The sequence below is a fragment of the Zonotrichia leucophrys genome, chromosome 20 (genome assembly GCF_028769735.1).
Source record: "Zonotrichia leucophrys gambelii isolate GWCS_2022_RI chromosome 20, RI_Zleu_2.0, whole genome shotgun sequence".
NCBI lineage: Eukaryota > Metazoa > Chordata > Aves > Passeriformes > Passerellidae > Zonotrichia > Zonotrichia leucophrys.
The window spans coordinates 7,378,478-7,395,592 of NC_088189.1; the positions used below are offsets into that span (position 1 = coordinate 7,378,478).

The following is a 17,115-nucleotide window of genomic DNA, read 5'->3' on the forward strand; positions in this document are numbered from 1 at the left end:
ACTCAGAAATCATCAGAAAAATCCCTCCTCTCTTTAAAAAGGCAAAAGAAACTTCAGCTCCAGCACCAGGACAATCCATGCTGAAGTTATTTCTCATTTTTGGCAGATGAGTGTATTCATGTTCTGTCACAGTCCCCAGTGCCAGGGGAAAGCTGCTGAGGAAAGGTCATGTTTTAATGGTGGCTGAATTAGGAATGAAAACTAGAACTGAAAACTAGATCATTCTTAGACAAGCACCTAACACTGATCGTGGCTGTCAGCTTTTAATCCATGTTCTGAAGGAGAATCCCAGGAGGGCCCTGTGTGCTTTGCCCTGTTTCATCTTCAAATGCTGCTGGTGCCTGCAGCCAGTTGTAGCTTAAGCTGAGGTTTGGTCCTGTTTCTCCTGCCTGTGGGGAGCAGAGCATGTTGGGGTTATTTGGGAGGGGGAATGGGCTGAACTTTTCTGAAATGCTGCCACATGGGCTGGAAATTCTAGTGAAACCAAGGGACCAGAACTTTCTGTCTAACAAACATTATTCTCCTTGACAGGGGATAATGGTGTCAGCTGTGGCTGCCTCCCCAGTGGGGTGCTGGATTTTTCTTTTGGCTCTAATTCTTTGCTTGGCAGAAATTTAAAAACCTCTCTGGCTTCATGTAGGGAACTGTGTCTTTGACCTGCCTTATGATTCTATCCTGTCTTAATCCAACCAAAAACCAAACTCCCTCCATGAAGACACCTGGGGTAGATCCAAATGCTTTTAATAAACAACTTCATTATAAAAGATGCTTTCAATTTGAACTTCATTTTGCAAAAGCTAATTTTAGTGATGAACCATACATTTCCTAATGGCACTTAATTAGAATTTAAAAACCTTGTTTACAGCCCCCAAAACACTCCTTTAGAAGAGGTTATTCACTCTGTGTAAAAGTGCTAGAAAGTTTGTTTTTAGAAAACCAGTGGAGCTGTAACAATGGGAAGTTTCTGGCTTTGGCAGCTGTAGCTGCAGGGAGGGAGGTCAGGCACGGGGCCTGTCCAGAACCAGCACAAGAAGGGACAGTGGGAAGGGAGGGACACTGTGGCTTTCCCCTGCCATGGCTGATCCCAAACCCTTCACCTTTCAGTGGGATGTGTATAGGCTCCTGTGGGGCACAGCAGAGATCTCAGCAGCGCTGAGAGAGGGTTCTTGGCATGACTTGTGGCTGCAAAGGCCACTCAGTAGCTTTTCTTCCAGCAGCAGTTTTGGAGCTTGGCTGCTCCCAGGGGTTCCACAGGTTCTTCTTTGTCCTTCTTGTAGCCACCCCAGGTCTCAAGAGCACATCAGCTGACAGCTCTGTGTTCTGCAATATCCTCATTCAAGGAAAACACATTCAAATGTTACAGAACAGTCTTTCAAAAAATTGCTCCTAGATATCAGGAATTACTGAAGTGGGAAAGCTCAGTGCATTCCATGCTATAGAGTTGGTTATCCCCTTGCACAGTGGTTCAAAACAAAGACACAAAAGTGAGGGATGGTTGGTTTGTAACAAGACACTTCAATGTTGAGGATTCTTCCCCCAGCTGAAGAGCTGACCTATTTATAGTAATAAAAAAAATTAATTCCAAATTCCCTGGTTATCTTTTGCAATGCTTTTAACTTCCTTTGTCAGTGTGATCTGATCCAGAGGAGCTCCCTCTGTGTCATGTATGCTCCATTTCCATGCTGGTATTTAGGCACTGGTGGAAAGGACCACACAGACCTGGCTTCAACCACAAGCACTGAGTGAGGAAGGTGCTTCAGGCTCCTCCTGTGCACATGGAAATTAAATGTACCTTGAACAGGAAAGCCAAGCTCATCTCTGTGGGTGTGTGAGAAGCAGAATGTGATCTGTTCTCTGGTCTCATTTCTGAGCTCCTGTTCTGGTTTTGCTCGACCTGTTTGCATGCCAGTGTGATCAGTGGTGTGTGGCCTGTGGGAAGATGTAGAGCTGGCTCCAGGTAGAGATTGCAGACTGTACCCCAGGAGAAAACTCCTTACCTGCAGCCACAAGAACAGCTGAAACGTGAAGGATTCCTGGGGGATCCCAGTTATTCACTAGAAGGAAGCAAGTCCATCACTGGGAATAGCCAGAGGTGAGTCTGAGTGTGCATGGGTTGTGCAGCAGGGACAACAGATGCTGTGAGGTGGTTGGAATAGGAATAGTGGTCCTGCAAATCTGGATCAGTGGTGATGGCATCTCCCTGGCAGCTTCCAGCTGCTTTCCAGGAGAGGCTCAGCATGGCTGTGGCATGTTATGGTCAACAGGCATGGAAAGGGTGAGAGGTGCCAGAGCTGGGGATTGGGGTGAAAGAATCTGGGCTTCAGCAGACCAGGCTTCTCCTACTGCACAGGGGTCAGCCAGGAGGGGATTCACAGCTTCAGGTGGCAGCTCTCATCTCTAGGAACTGGGAAAAATACCAGAAGTTATGGAAAAGACACAAATTTTGGATGAGGATGGAAAGCTGAAGTGGTTCTGTTTGAGCTATTCATCCACTTCACTGTTCAGTGGCAGAATAGCTCCAGGGCTTGGGCAGGCAATTAACTAAAAATAGGCACCTGAGGGAGAATTCAGGCAGCCTGACTAACTGGGATTAGAGGATAAGAAAGAAGGTAGGGTGATGGGAAGCACATCTTTGAAGATTTATTTGTGGAAATTTTAATTGCAGGCAGCAGAAAATGCCTCTGTGGGGTTGTTCTGTCCAGAGAGCAAAGGTGGTGCAATGGTAGAGAAAGGAAAAGGGGATTTTTTCAGTGAACTGCAGGAAATCTTCCCAGCAGCTGCTGTTCACCTGTCAGCAAGGAAGGAATTAAAGAACAAAGAGCTGAGCTCAACAAAAGTACTGAAATCATCAATCTGCCAGAGGTGAAAAAAGGATTCCAGTTGAAGTGACACCATTTTTCAACACTGAGGCTAAAGAGCAGCAATGTTGTGAGACAGAGAACGGGGTCTGTCACAACATGGTGTGTGAGTATTCCATCATGTGAAATTCAGTGGAAGCAAATGCAAGATAACATGTTGTTCCTTCCTACAAATGGATTTTGAGTGAGGTGTAATCCCAGGGGGAAAAAAGATCTTCAGCCCTTCACAGGGTTCTGGTGATCTGAGCCTGGAAGGATGGGCAAGAGTTAACCCTCTGCTGCCAGGGAGTGGCTTGGCTCTTTGTTAGTTCTTATTTCTAGGGGTTCCTTGGCTTTCTGAGAATCCAGAGTCAGATTTATAAGGGCTGGCAAGTTCATGTCCTGTCCTTTCACTAACTGGAGGTCTATGGGTTTATATCTTAGCTGTGTTCCTACTGCTTTGGACCCTCCCCAAGCCAGCCAGTTGAAAACATTCCTTTATTTAATTAAACCCTCCTGAACAATTACATGCTGTACTTGCTGTCCCTGGGCTCTGGTGCATTCTTTGTGGTACAGGTGTGCCAGGAACAGAGGGATCACAGTGGAAAGGTTTCCTGTGCTCTGCCTGCCTGACTCACAGCCATGTCCTAGACCTGCAGCCCCAAACTTGTGGTCTAAAACAAAAACCAAACCCAAACTCTTTCTGGGATGATTTTTTATATCACATAACCAGCATAGTGCTGCCACAAAGCCCTGCACACACACCACAGAACGGACTGCAGGCTGTGCTGCAGCAATCCCCTCACAGCAAGCCAGAGTTACCCTTGTCCCTCACCTCCAGCTGCAGGAGCTTGGCCAAGATGAGTTCCACTGCCTTGCCTAAGAGCTTGGTACATATGTCCTCGTGGACTGGGATTCCCAAGTGCTGTAAGCTTGGATGCTCCAAGTATTTTCTTATAAACAGGTCAAAGTTGTTCACTGTAATTTGTTCTGTGAATTGCATACTTGCTGTTTCAAATGGAATTATTCTCATTAGTTTTAGACTCACTGGTAAAATACAGATTACAAGCTGCTGTGGTAGAGGAACTTGGAATCCATTTTCCTGTGCAAACACCTGGAATCAGCTCCAATGCTGTCTCTGACCACGCTGCCCTTGCTGGGGTTGATTTTCCTTGCATTGACAAAAGTTACTGCAGTTCTGCTTGTTACAGTAGCTGTGGAAAGCAAATCACACGTGCAAATCATAGCAAAATGAATTCCATTTATTCTTTGACAGACTACTGGTAGGAAAAAGATGCCTGGCTCTAAGTTTAGCTACCACTGCTAAAGGAATTCCAGTGATGACATCTGTTCAGAGTACAATGCAGGCAGGAAGCAAAAAAGCTGAATGTTCTGCAGTGGGAGAAGGTGTGTGATGGCATTGCATAAATCTGATAATCCTCACTGGCAGTGAGTGATCAGTTCTGACCATTTATTACTCAAAAAATAATAATCCTCTCAACTGAAGACAGGGATAAGGCTTGCATATAATTGATAACAGTGTGAAACTCTTTAATTTGCAAAGAGCAAAGCAATAGAAGACAGGCCTGAGGTATTCAATGCTGGTAAACAGACTGGCTGCAATGCCCTGTTTACCTTTGCTAGGTTAGAGAACAAGAAGGCACTCGTTGGACTTGGAAAGGCAACATTTTCCAGTGGAGAAAAGGAAAAAGTACTGCATTCAACTCGGGGAGATCATTGCCACAGGATATTGCTGAGGTAAATAAATCTTATATTACATTTTGATACAAAAGTCTCATTTGCAGCATTGCTGGCTAACCTAAAACAACCGATCTATGTTCTGGAGAATCAATGGATTGCTAAAGAGTCATTCTGGGAAGAATTACTAAGCTAAATTAAAAATAAAATTCTGGAGTAAAATGGAAGGGGGACAAGCCTGTGACCAAAAGAGGCACAGCTGATGTCACACAGTGGGATCATGGCTCAGCAGGAAGGAATCTGCATCAACTGAGGTGGATGTGCTCTGGGGACACGGGGAGGACAGCATCTGGCTTCACCCAAGGAGCTGAGATAACAGAGTAGAGGTAGATTTTGCATTTCCTAGATTTATGGAGAACAATATTGACAGATTTCCTGGTTTATATATTGGCCTACAATGGTTCCTCCATGCTGAGGTATGAAGATCTGCCCATCCATGGTCACAAACATGCACCAGTGCAGAGTGACCTCCATATGTCCCCATCTGCAGCAGAAGTGCCCAGGAAATCAGGAGCAGGAGACAATACAGGTGCTAAGTGACACCAGCAGCTGGCTGCCTCTTCCCAGTACAACCCTCCTGCCCTGGTAGGTAGACAGCCCATGGAAGAGTTGAAGAGGTAGGGCAGGGAGCAAGGGAAGCAGGACTTTAACTTCAGGAGGCAAGGCTTGAGCAGGAGACAACAAAAAAGGCCAGTGGAACCAAATCCTAAGTGAAAACTTGACTGCAGGCCCCAAACCTCAGCATTTGTTAGAACTACTGGTGTTGGGAGAAATGCTTCAAATACACTGACAGTGTGTACATGAAGCTGGGACCAATTTTTCCCTGATTCTTGCATGTTATCACCATTGAGGTTAAAATACACCTTTGAGATTCCTTCCTGGACAAGCCAAAAAGGGTGCTGACTTCAATGAGTGGTTAAAAAACCCCAAACCCCAGAACCTCATACTCTGTTCCTCATCCCAAGGGAAGGTGTGGAGCAGGGCCTGCAGCCTGTTCTCACCCACGCCTGCTCTGCCAGCGCTCAATGGCCCGAGCTCCTCACCCAGCCCTCTCACGTGCTTTGGTTTCCAGATCTGTTTGCCTGGGGGAGAGATTTCAAAGGGCTCTGTCCATACACCACACACCAAGCTGAGCTGTGGGAGCTGCTCCATCCCCTTCACTTGGGACAGCCAGCCAGAAAAGGCAGGAAGCTGCTGCCTACAGGGGCAGAGGCTGAAGTGGTCCAAAAGCAGTGGATTTCCCCATGGGGGAAGAACATGATAAGTGAAGAGAAATCAGTGCAACCTGACTTCGTTGTGTAAACAGTGTTCTAGCTACACCAGAGATGAACCCAGTGTATTCTGGTGCCTCCTATTTTTTGCAATGGCAGAAACAGATTTGTGTTGTGTAAACAATGTTCACCATAACGAGTTTATCCTAACAGCTCCAAAGAGGCGGCGTTGAATTCACTATGTAAACGGGCTTGTTGCTTAACACTGATGTGGAGTAAGCTGTGTTGGGTGATGGGATGAGAGGTAGCAGGGAAGGACAGCTCTTCCCCATTGGCTTCATACAGAGTGGTATCATGACTTCTTCTCCATGTGGAGGTGTTGGCTGATTTGCCAGAATTGCAGTGTGGTAACATGAAATGGAAGCTGGACTCTTCAAAAGTTTAGCCCAGGATGAAAAAGTCTCAGCTCCTTCTGAGGGACAGTCCCTTCCCAGAGAGGAATACAGCTCCAGCATTCTCAGGGAAGGTCAGTGCTAAGCGCGGCTCCTGATTCACAGATTAAAAATTAGATAAAATATATCCAGTCTATCAGCTGAAATCTTTCTGCTGTACAGGACTGGGACTTGCACGGGTTCCAGTCTACAAGTGCTCCCTCCGAGATCAGAAACCTCCTGTCTGACCCAGCTCTGCCAGAGCTTTCACACCCCCAAGGAAGGAAGAGTTGTGCGCTTTTAAGGCTCTCCACAAAAGGGTGGCTGAAAGATCTGTTCTCCAGTGCTATTTCCAGCTTATTGGAAGGCCTGGTGGAACCGTGGCAGCGTGGTTGTGCTCAAGCTGGAGGTGAAGACGGGGGGCAACGAGTGAAGGGGCCCAAAGTTCAGTGAGGCCCCGGCTCCGGGAGACTCTTGAGGTTGATGTTGCAAAGTGGTGAGCAGTGGCTGCGCCTCCCCCTGCGAGTAGCCCATGACCAATCCCCCCGACGAGACAGGTGGATTGCAAGGAGGAAGGTTTAGGGGAAGGAAGCCAAGAAGATGAGAAAAGTCCATGTTAGCAGCACAGAGAGCCTCTGAGAGGTTAGCAGGGCTCTTGGAAAGCAAAGCCTCATCCAGGGCGGGTGGCTGAGGCGAAGAGGACTGAGGATCACCAGATGAGAGAGACAGGCTGCCAGGGAAGTCTGACAAAAAGCTGTCCACCTCTACTTTGGGTAGTTTCTCAGGCAAATATGAGGTAGATCCAAGCTGATACTTTGGAGGAGGTTGCGGTGGGGAGGAGATGGGAGAAGAAGACTCCAGAGGATAGCTCATTCCCATTGGAAGAGAATTAGGAACCAAAGAATGGGGCATCCCTGAGCTTGGCATGGTTTGGAGATGTGTGCTGTACATGCCCACGGGCAGCATGCCAGGGAAGCTCTTACCACCCATCATGTCTCTGGATGCCATACACAGGACAGGACTCAGCTCTTCCTTCACTGCCACAGAGGAGCTGCAGCTGAGCAGACCCAACATGTCCACCGGCTCCGTCTTAATCTTCAGCAGTTCCTGGGAGTGGCTTTTCTTCATGTGCCTGGTCAGGTGGTCTTTCCTCCCAAACCTCTGAGCACAGTACTGGCACAGGAAGTCCTTGCGCCCCGTGTGCACCACCAGGTGCCTGCGCACGTCCTTGCGGGTGTAGAAGCGCCGGTCGCAGTGGTCACACGGGTGCTTCTTCTCCTTGGCCCCGCCGGACGCGCGCCTGGAATGGGCTTTGAGGTGCTCCAGCAGGACCTGCGTGCTCTCGAAGGTCTGCAGGCACACCTTGCAGCTGAGGTCGCCGCTGGCAGCCGCGTGCATGGCCAGGTGTCGCCTGAAGCCCAGTTTGGTGTTGTAGTTCTTGCCGCACTCGGGACAGTGCAGGGCCTCCTTGTTGGGGTCGTGGGTCTGCAGGTGGTTCCGGAGGTGATCCTTCCTGTGGAACATCTTCTCGCAGTACATGCACTGGTGGGGCTTCTGAGCAGAGTGCGTGGCCATATGCCTTAGGGGAGAGAAGAAGGAAAGGTCAGACAAATATCCAGCCCCTGAGGGAACACAAGCTGTCCTACCTTGTGTCCTACACTTCATGCCACAGAAATCCCAGATGGCATTTTACCTCCATTAAACAAGGAGCACAGGAGCACAATGCTTCAGGCAAAACCTGCAGTCTGTCCCAGCAGCTGTCTCTCCTCAGCTCCTGCTCTCTGCTGAGGCTGCCAAAGAAAACCTCTCTAGTTTGTGACACTAGGTGAGAAAACATCACTTCACCAGGGGGGTCAGGCTGTGCCCAAGCCTGCTGAGAGCCACTGTGGTTTGATTTCACCTTGGTATCTCACACTCTCCCCCACTGTGGTTCACTTGGTTTCAAGTTCTCAGCCATCACTGTTTAACTATTTTGTCTTGTACTTCTCTACATAAATGGAAACTCTACTTCTCCATACTGGAGCAACAGCTGCCACAGAATTATCCCTATGGTTAGAAGCAGGATTTATGAATACAAACGCTATTCTTGCTTTTCAATTTGTTTTTTAATCTGTGAACTTCACTTTCTGTTTCTATTTCCTCCTCAGTGAAACATAAAGCAGCTTGAGCTCAGGATACAGCATTAGCTGAAGTTCTCTGGAAGGCACCTAAAGAGATGCCAAGTATGGTAATGTCTGGGACTCAACTGCTTTGCAAGGTAAAAGGGCATTTCCCCTCCTCCAGCTTCTCAGAAATTCAAGCAAAGACACCCGAGGGAGGGGGTTTCCCCTCTCTCCTGGCACTGCTGGGCAGAGGCACTTGCAGATACCTACCTGTAGAGCTTGTACTTGGAGGCAAAGGCCTTGCCACAGTGCAGCTGGGGGCAGTTGTAGGGCCTCTGCTCCGAGTGGGAAAGCGTGTGAGTTCTCAGCTTGTCCACGTGGGGGAAGGAGGGCTCCGATAGTTCACACTGGCATTTTCCCTGACTGTCGGTTTCTTCACCTCTTGGTCTGGGGACTAATTTCCAGCCTGTCTCTTCCTCCTCCTGCTTTGCATCTTGAATCCAGTTGGGAACACTGGGGAAAAATGCCGTCATGGCAGGGCTAGTAGAACATGGCCATGTCAAGCAGAACTCGAGCCTGTGGGCTGTGATGTTGTCCTGGTGCAGTTTTCTGTTGGAGCCCCCTGTGACCAAACTGGTTCAACAGCAAAACTTCCTCATCTGAAATCACAGAAGGCTGGTGTTAATTCACTGCCACCTTCACCCCTGTACACAGTGAACATGTGAAGATGTTTGTTCCCAGTCATGAGGACCTCCTATCAATAATATTTTTTCCATCTCTTCCCCTTTAACCTGTTACCTGAATAAAACTATGTTGAACTTTTTCTGAATTGCATTTTTTGCCACTATTAAGAGCCAGTGTTACATGCTGGATGTATTTTCTCCTGAAGTATCACAAAAGGTGTCTATTTGTAGCTCTAAATACCTCTGTTTGTGCATCTTGCAGATCACTTCTCATCCCATTTTTTATATTCTCACTTGCTCTTGGTCTCTGCCTACAGGGAATTCCCTCTCAAAGATTCTCAGAGCTCTTTCGTATTTTTATTTCCCATCCTTTCTGCTACCAACCTGGTGCACTGGGCAAAACCATCTCCAGAACAAACTAATCTGAACTCCCAGATGTGGCTGAACAGGGCTGAAGAAGAAAGCTCTTAATTATCATCAACATCACACCTTTTTCTGGAAGGCAACGGATGCTGCTCCTCTTCAGGGTGGGATTACTCATTGTATTTTCACTTTTCGATTGTGAGGCAGATTCTGCCTCTCTGGATCAGCAAGTTTTCTACTGTAATGAGCAATTTTTTACTCTTTTTTTTTCCTTTGACACTCTCATGCATTAATAATGGAAGCTCAAACTGTTTCCTGTTCAAAAAAGTACACCTCCTGTAAACTCTTCTGGCTTTCACATTGATGTGGTTCTATATGAATCTCTCTTAGCAGCTGGAAATTCTTGAGTTGTGTGCTGGTTTTTACAGGGTTCTACTGCCAGCTCAACTGATAAACGGTCAGCTGAAATAAAACCAACCTCTTTCACTCAATTTGGCTGCCTGAGAAACCCTACTTAAAATAGCATCAAACCCTCACTCCATGATTGCTTCAGAGGAGGAACTTCCTGCTGCACATCAACACGAGTGCGAGTTGTGGGCAGGATGTGCAACTGCGAGGGAACAAACCAACCCCAAGAAAGGGCTCAGGGAACGTTATGAAGAGCTGAAATGACAATTACTGTGACTGCACTGTCACCCCAAATACCATGGATGGTTCCCTCAGGGAGGAAAACACTGGGAAACAGAATGACTCCAAGAAAATATATCACAGTGAGCTTTGGGAATGCCTGCTAAGAGCAAAACTTGGTTTAGTACAGGCTAAATCTATGTGGTCAGAGCAGAACAATAAAGGACCAGAACTGCTGAGGTGCCACTTTGGGACAAACCAGCGTGGTGTGACAGCTGCTCTGACCCCTCAGGGTGCAGGAGGCCTGTGGTTCAGAGCAAGCTGTCTTACTAGGTGCTAAAAGCATGACTTTTTCACCTCTCTATGAAATATGTTCCAGAAAAGATGAGTGTTCTCTACCTCTTGCTCCAGAGCTGTGCAGGTGTCCCGAGAGTCTCCACCACTTTCACCGGGGAACTGCTCCTTTCCCTCCGAAAAAGCCTGGCCATCTGGGCCAGTTTCAAAGCTACCTGGAAGAAGACAAGAGTTTGAATTTTGATGTTTTTAACAGTACGGTGCATAAACGATCATATGGAATTTTAGGGAATTCAGAGGTGCTGCTGCAACCGCCTTGCAAACGGCGGAGGTGCCGGGGGGTGGCCGCGAGGGGCAACTCGCTCCTCCCTCCGGCACCTCCGCCGTTTGCCTCGGGAGCCAGCCGGGAGACCCTCACCCGCGGGGATAGCGCAGCCCCGGTGGAGCGGGATCGCACATCCCACCCCCGCCCCGCAGCGCTGAGAGGAGGGAGGCGGGCCCGGCCTACGCCCCCCCCTCCGCCCCGCATCCTCCTCCTCCTCCTCACACGCCCCCCTGTCCCCTGAGGGGACCCCGCCACCGAGGGGAGGGTACGGCCGTGCCACCGCCCCTCGCTGCGGTGCCGCCCCCCTCGCTCGCCCCCCCGCGCTCACCCCGTTCCCCCGGGCCCCGCCAAGCGCGGCTCCGCTCCCGGCCCCGGCGGCGCCATTGCGCGGGGCCTTGTGGGAGTGACGTCACGGCTCGGTGGCGGCCGCCAGAGCGCCGCGCCGCGGGGCATGCCGGGATAGTGGCGCCGGGCTCGGGCCGCCGACGAGCCGCCATGGTGGAGCCGCCGGCCCCGCTGCTCCTCGTCCTCCTGCTGCTCCTCCCGGAGACGGCGGCGGGAGACGGCGAGGCACTCGCCTGGGATGAGGCCGGGTACCTGCTCTACTGTCCCTGCATGGGTGAGGCTCTCCCGGTGCAAACCCCCTGTGCATCTCCGGGTTGCATCCCCCGGTGCGGTTCCCGCTGTAGAAGCCGGTGCTGCAGACCGCGGTTCATCCCCCGGCGCGGTCCGCGGTCCTTGCCCCGCTGCATTCCCCCGTCCGTTCCCCGCTGTATCCCCGCTCCGTTCCCTACTGCATCCCCGGTCCGTTCCCCGCCGCATCCTCGCTCCGTGCCCCGCTCCATTCCCCTCTGTATCCCCGGTCCGTGCCCCGCTCCATTCCCCGCTGTATCCTCGCTCCATTCCCCGCTGTATCCCCCCCTCCATGCCCCGCTGTATCCCCGCTCCGTGCCCTGGTGCATCCCCCGCTCTGTGCCCCGCTGCACCCCCGCTCCGTGCCCGGTCCGTCCCGGCGCGGTCCCGCCCGGCTGAGCCCCGTTTCCCGCAGGCCGTTTCGGTAACCAAGCCGAGCACTTCCTGGGAGCCCTGGCCTTCGCCCGCGCCCTCAACCGGACCCTGGCCGTGCCGCCCTGGATCGAGTACCGGCACCACCGCCCGCCCTACACCAACGTGAGCCCCGGCGGGAGGGAGGGGCGGCGGGCAGGGCTGGGATGAGCTGCGGGCCCGGTGATGGGAGCCCCGGCTCACGGCTCTGCTCCCCCGCAGCTGCACGTCCCCTACTCGGAGCTCTTCAAGCTGGAGCCGCTGCGGCGCTACCACCGCGTGGTGAGCCTGGAGCGGTTCATGGAGCAGCTGGCGCCCCGGCACTGGCCGCCCGGCAGCAGGGTGGCTTATTGCTTCGAGGCTGCTGCCCAGAGAAGCGCGGATAAAAGCACGTGTCCCATGAAGGTGAGCTCCTCGTCAGCCCCGCGGGCACGGTTTAATTCCAAAGGCTTCAGCTGACTCATTCAGCTCGCCATTGATTCGCAAATTTAGGAGTTACCCGCCGCAAATCGGTCTGTGTGGCATTGCTTTCAGCACTTGTGGAGTGGCGTGCTGTGCCGTCATTAGTTTTCTTTGTCTACAAGTGCTTGGAGATCAGGGATACAGTCTGTGCAAGTAGATTTTATCACCTCAGATTTAATTGAGAATGTAGCTTATCTCCTGTTCTCTGTTTCCCAGCTGGTGTTAAAGCAACCTCTATTAATTACAAGTTTGGGAGCTGTGGTGTGCTGGTTCTTTAAGACAACCTTTGCAACCTTCTCAGTAACTTCCCTGTATACTCTGGGTGGCAAAGATGGAAGCTAAATATATAAATGTCTCCTTCCTGTGGAGCTGTTGTGTCAAACAGGCTGTTGTATCCCAGCTGCTTCCATCCTGGAACAGGCTCCTGCTTTGCACCTCAGGATCTTTGCACATCCACCTTTCAGGCTTTGTGTGTGCACTAAATGAGCTCTTGTCCTTTCTTTGCAGGATGGAAATCCGTTTGGTCCCTTCTGGGATCAGTTCCAAGTGGATTTCGATAAGTCTGAGCTCTTCAAGGGAATTTCCTTCAGTCCTGCATACAAGGACCATTGGATCCAAAGGTAGCAAGAAGATGCAAGAGTGCTGTCAGGTCACTGTGGGTGTTTAGAGTCACTCATGAAAGCAGCTGTGACTGTATTGTGACTTTACATTTTGGGGGAGAGATTGAAGTGGTTAATTAGTAATACAGTTAAAAATATTAATGCTTTTTCCATTAAGTGTTTGTTCAGCACTTCCTGTGGGCATTATTTTAGGTATGAACTCTGTTAGGCTGATTGACTTCTGAGCCAGGAATATTTAATTTAGCAAGTATTTATTAAATATGTAATTAATCATCAAAAGGAATTTGGTTCTCACTTGGGGATTATGAACTGTATTTGTGTTTTCAGAGCCATGAGTGACTTTAGTGGTTATCAGTAAGTTTGGGTGACAGAATTGGTCTAATCTGGGGTGAAAATGTAACATCCCATTGCTTGGTAGCTCCTCACTGCATGTTTGAGGTTCTTCTCTTATTGTCTGTCAGATAAAAGGTCTGAGATAAAATACAGCCCCTGAGATTTTTTCAGTTCAAATGGCAAACCAGCTAAAATTATCTCAATTTGGAGCAATAAATGTTGCATATTTTGGAGTGTTCCTTGTTTCTGCTCTAACCTTCACAGCAGCTTTGTGCAGGTTAGGTCACGTTTCAGCCCTCTGGGTTTGGTTTTCTGTAGGTTTCCAGCCTCTGAGCACCCTGTTCTCGCCTTACCCGGAGCTCCAGCCCAGTTCCCTGTGCTGGAGGAGCACCGGCCCCTGCAGAAGTACATGGAGTGGTCGGATGCAATGGTGGAGAAGGGGGAATCCTACATCCAGTCCCTGCTGCTCCGGCCCTACGTGGGAATCCACCTGAGGATCGGCTCTGACTGGGTACGGCACAGTGGGGTCTGGGCAAAGCTGCTCTGAAAGGAGCTGTGCTGGGACAGCACCTGATCCTGCTGCCATCCAGGAGCTCCTTGGGTGTTAGCAGTGGTGCTGGCATTCTTTCAGACAGGCAGAGGTGGGGGACATGGTGGTGTTTTCTCATTTGAATGTGGTACCAAAAAAAACCTGAAAAAAGTTTGTGGTGAGGTGGGGTTCAGCCTCTCCTCCTAGCGACAGGACAAAGGGAAATGACCTCAGGTTGCATCAGGGGAGGTTCAGGTTGAATATTAGGGGAAAATTCTTCACTGAACAAGTGATTGAGCACTAGCCCAGCCTGCCCAGGGCCATGGTGGAATTGCCATTCATAGAAGCATCCAGAACACAAGTAGAGGTGGCGCTTTCTGATAAAGTTTAGTGAGCATGGGGTATTTGTTCAAAGTTTGGACTTGATAATCTCAGAGACCTTCAACTTTGATGATTTTTTATTCTCTCTTCCTCTTCCAATAGAAAAATGCCTGCAACATGTTAAAGGATGGGACAGCTGGGCCACACTTCATGGCTTCACCGCAGTGCGTGGGCTACGACCGCAGTGCTGCCGTGCCTCTCACCATGGACATGTGCCTGCCAGATCTCCGAGAGATCAAACGGGCTCTCAAGCTCTGGGTGGCAAAGATTGAAGCTAAATCTGTTTATATTGCTACTGATTCCGAGCCCTACACAACAGAAATACAGCAGTTCTTCCAGGGAAAGGTGAGTGTTCCAGAAATCTCTTCTGGCAGGAGTGCTTGGGTAAAAACCTTCCTTGGCTTCTGGCCCGAGGCTGTCATGGATAGCAGACAGGCAGTTGTGGAATAGGGTATTCACAGCCAAATATTGGCATCTCAAAGTGAATTTGGCTCATAGCAATAAAAATTATCCTGTAAAATTCTTTTTTTTTCTGGGAGATTGAAGAGCATTGTCTGGCATGGTAGTAAATATTTCCACGAAAAGGATTTAAATTAAATAAACCTAAGTGATTTTCAGAAATGCTCTGACATTGATCTAATCATAAATGAGTTATAGGGCAGAGAAAGACAAAACTCACTCTCTTTCTGTTGTGTATTCAATTTCTAACATTATGCCAAGACATTGGATTGTGATAATAGCTGACTGGATTCATCTGCTCTCCTCGTTTCTCTGCAGCTCAAGGTTGTCAGCTTGCAGCCAGAAGTGCCTCAGATTGATCTGTACATCCTTGGCCAGTCCGACCACTTCATTGGGAACTGTGTCTCTTCCTTCACTGCCTTTGTGAAGAGAGAACGTGACATCCATGGGAAACCCTCCTCGTTTTTTGGCATGGACCACCCTCCGAGGCTGCGGGATGAGTTCTGACCAGAGGAGGAGGAGGATGAGGAGCTCCCTGGTTCCAGGGCTCTGAGCTGGGCCCTTGGTGCTGCAGCATTCCCTGTGGGCAGTCACTGCTGGGCTGTGGGAGATCTCCTGCCCTCCAATGCTCCTCACAGGCCCTTCCAGACTGTTCTGTCTGATCTCTCCTGTGTTTCCAGTGTGAGCTCAGATGGGAATTTAAATCATGTGGTTTATAGGAAACTATAAACTATGTATAGTTTTTTAAGATGTAGCTTTTATAGTTCTCAATTCTCACTACTTGGGATTCACCAGCAATCATGATGAAGCAGCTGCTCAGATTTCCTCCTCTTTTTTTTCTCTGTTAATTCTTAGCTCTCACCTGGAGGTGTTTTGAAGCTCCGTGTCCAAAACTGACCATTATTGGCTCTTTTTGAGTATAAAACTTCTGTCAGGCATATCAGGTTCCCTGGAAAGGGCGTGCAAGGTGAAGCTCAGGACTGAAAAAGCTCTGGGGTTTATCAAGGACTGCAGTTGCCTTACCAGACCTGTGTCACCACAGTGCCTCAGTGTCCCTTCTCCTGTCCAAAGAGACTCCATACCCTGTGCTGTGGGGCCCTGGATCTCTTTGGTGGTGCTGGAGGAGTGCAGTGGGACGTGGTGTGACGTGGCAGCTGCCTGTTCAGCCTCTCTGCTGAGAGCAGCCTGGGCATGGTGTGTGCAGGACATGGGAGGAGATCTGTCACAGCCAGGCCAGGACTGGAGATTGAGGGCTCGTAGCTTTGTACCTGGTGATGTCAGTCAGGTCTGTGGTAGAAGAGAAACTTTGAGCCAAGGTTATTGAAATAGCTGTAGTGGAGTTAGGTATGTCATGGGTCTGTGGTATTGTTTTGTTTTTATACTATAATATAACCCCTCTGAGAGCATTACCCTTGTCTGGGACAGTTCCCAGTGGAGGTGACTCTGGAAAATTATTCATTGAATGGGAAGCAACAGCCCAAACCCCTCTATTTGGTCTGTGTGGTTTGATGGTGGTAACACTGATAATCCCAACATGGTGAGACATAACTTGACCCATGCCTTCTGGTGCTTCTGTGATTTCATTATCTGGTCCAAAGACTGAGTACAGAACGGTTCATTTTTCAGAAATGCTTCTTGGGTGAGTCTGTGGTACCAGAGCTGCTGCCTCCAGTGCACTGCTGCAGTCCAGGCAAGGCTGTTATGAGCAGTTAACTCCAAATGTCTCTCTTTATGGTGGTCTTCTCCTCCTTGAAATGTTTCTGAGCTTTGAAGGAGTTTGAGGGCTCAGGGGAGTTGAGAAAAAGTGGGCAAAGTGAGAAGATTCCCCAGGTGTCAGGGTGGCAAAAACTCATCTCTTGTTTCCTCAGGTCTGGCTTCAAAAATCATGGGGTTTGGGGGGAAATTACCCGTTTTAGGGCCTTTGGAAGCTGGGCTTTTGAAGACTGAACCTCCTTGTGTCATACTGTTTACTGATCTTGGGCGATTCCCTTGGGGCTGCCTTGCCTTGCTGTGGAGCAGGGGAAGCCTGTCCCCACACTGTTGGGAAGACAAAGTATTAAAACAAAATGTTGGGATGGGGCGTTTCTTTTCTGTTTTTTTAAATAAGCTATTTTTTGTACTAATAAAAACTTGATTTTGTATTCACTTGTAGTGCACCAACATTCCTTCCTCCATTGCAGGAATCTCTGGTACTCGAGCTGCAGCCTGCAGTGCACTGCTGCGATCCAGAAAGCTCTGACTAAGGAGCTTTAACTCTTAAATATCTTCTTTACGATGGTCTTTTTCTCCTTGGAAATACTCCCGAGCTTTGGAGGATTTAAAAAAACCACAGCCTGGCTGGGGCAGAGACCCGCCCGGCTGGGGCAGTCCCGGATTTTGGATTTGGTGAAGTGCGGGATGCCCACGGCGGGGCTGCTTTGTCCGGGCTGGGGCAATCCCGGCATTTTCAGGATTGGCATTTTCGGGTTTGATGAAGTGCGGGATGCCCACGGCGGGGCTCCTTGTCCGGGCTGGGGCAATCCCGGCATTTCGGGATTGGCGGCGGCGGGATGCCCACGGCAAGGTCCCTTTGTCGGGGCTGGGGTTAAACAGGCATTTTCGGGTTTGGCGAAGTGCAGGATGCCCGCGGCGGGGCCGCTTTGTTCGGGCTGGAGCA

General features: G+C 49.7%; 2 protein-coding genes across 3 annotated transcripts; one reads left to right on the forward strand and one right to left on the reverse strand.

The window, feature by feature from the left end:
* Positions 1 to 4,571: 4,571 nt before the first annotated feature.
* On the reverse strand, positions 4,572 to 11,040 carry PLAGL2 (PLAG1 like zinc finger 2). The gene is made up of 4 exons (XM_064729968.1): positions 10,960 to 11,040; positions 10,412 to 10,521; positions 8,610 to 8,998; positions 4,572 to 7,816 (listed from the first exon to the last, which is right to left on the reverse strand). Exons 3-4 carry the CDS (start codon positions 8,870 to 8,872, stop codon positions 6,595 to 6,597), a joined length of 1,485 nt encoding a protein of 494 aa, XP_064586038.1. The 5' UTR covers positions 8,873 to 8,998; positions 10,412 to 10,521; positions 10,960 to 11,040; the 3' UTR covers positions 4,572 to 6,594.
* POFUT1 (protein O-fucosyltransferase 1) lies at positions 11,023 to 16,604 on the forward strand. Of its 2 annotated transcripts, none has more exons than XM_064729969.1 (7): positions 11,023 to 11,250; positions 11,680 to 11,801; positions 11,898 to 12,080; positions 12,645 to 12,757; positions 13,409 to 13,601; positions 14,103 to 14,345; positions 14,778 to 16,604. In XM_064729969.1, exons 1-7 carry the CDS (start codon positions 11,127 to 11,129, stop codon positions 14,964 to 14,966), a joined length of 1,167 nt encoding a protein of 388 aa, XP_064586039.1. In that variant the 5' UTR covers positions 11,023 to 11,126; the 3' UTR covers positions 14,967 to 16,604. The 2 variants fall into 2 exon arrangements, with proteins under 2 accessions (XP_064586039.1, XP_064586040.1); XM_064729970.1 differs by having other exon boundaries at positions 11,086 to 11,224; positions 14,778 to 16,582.
* The last annotated feature ends 511 nt before the right edge of the window (positions 16,605 to 17,115 follow it).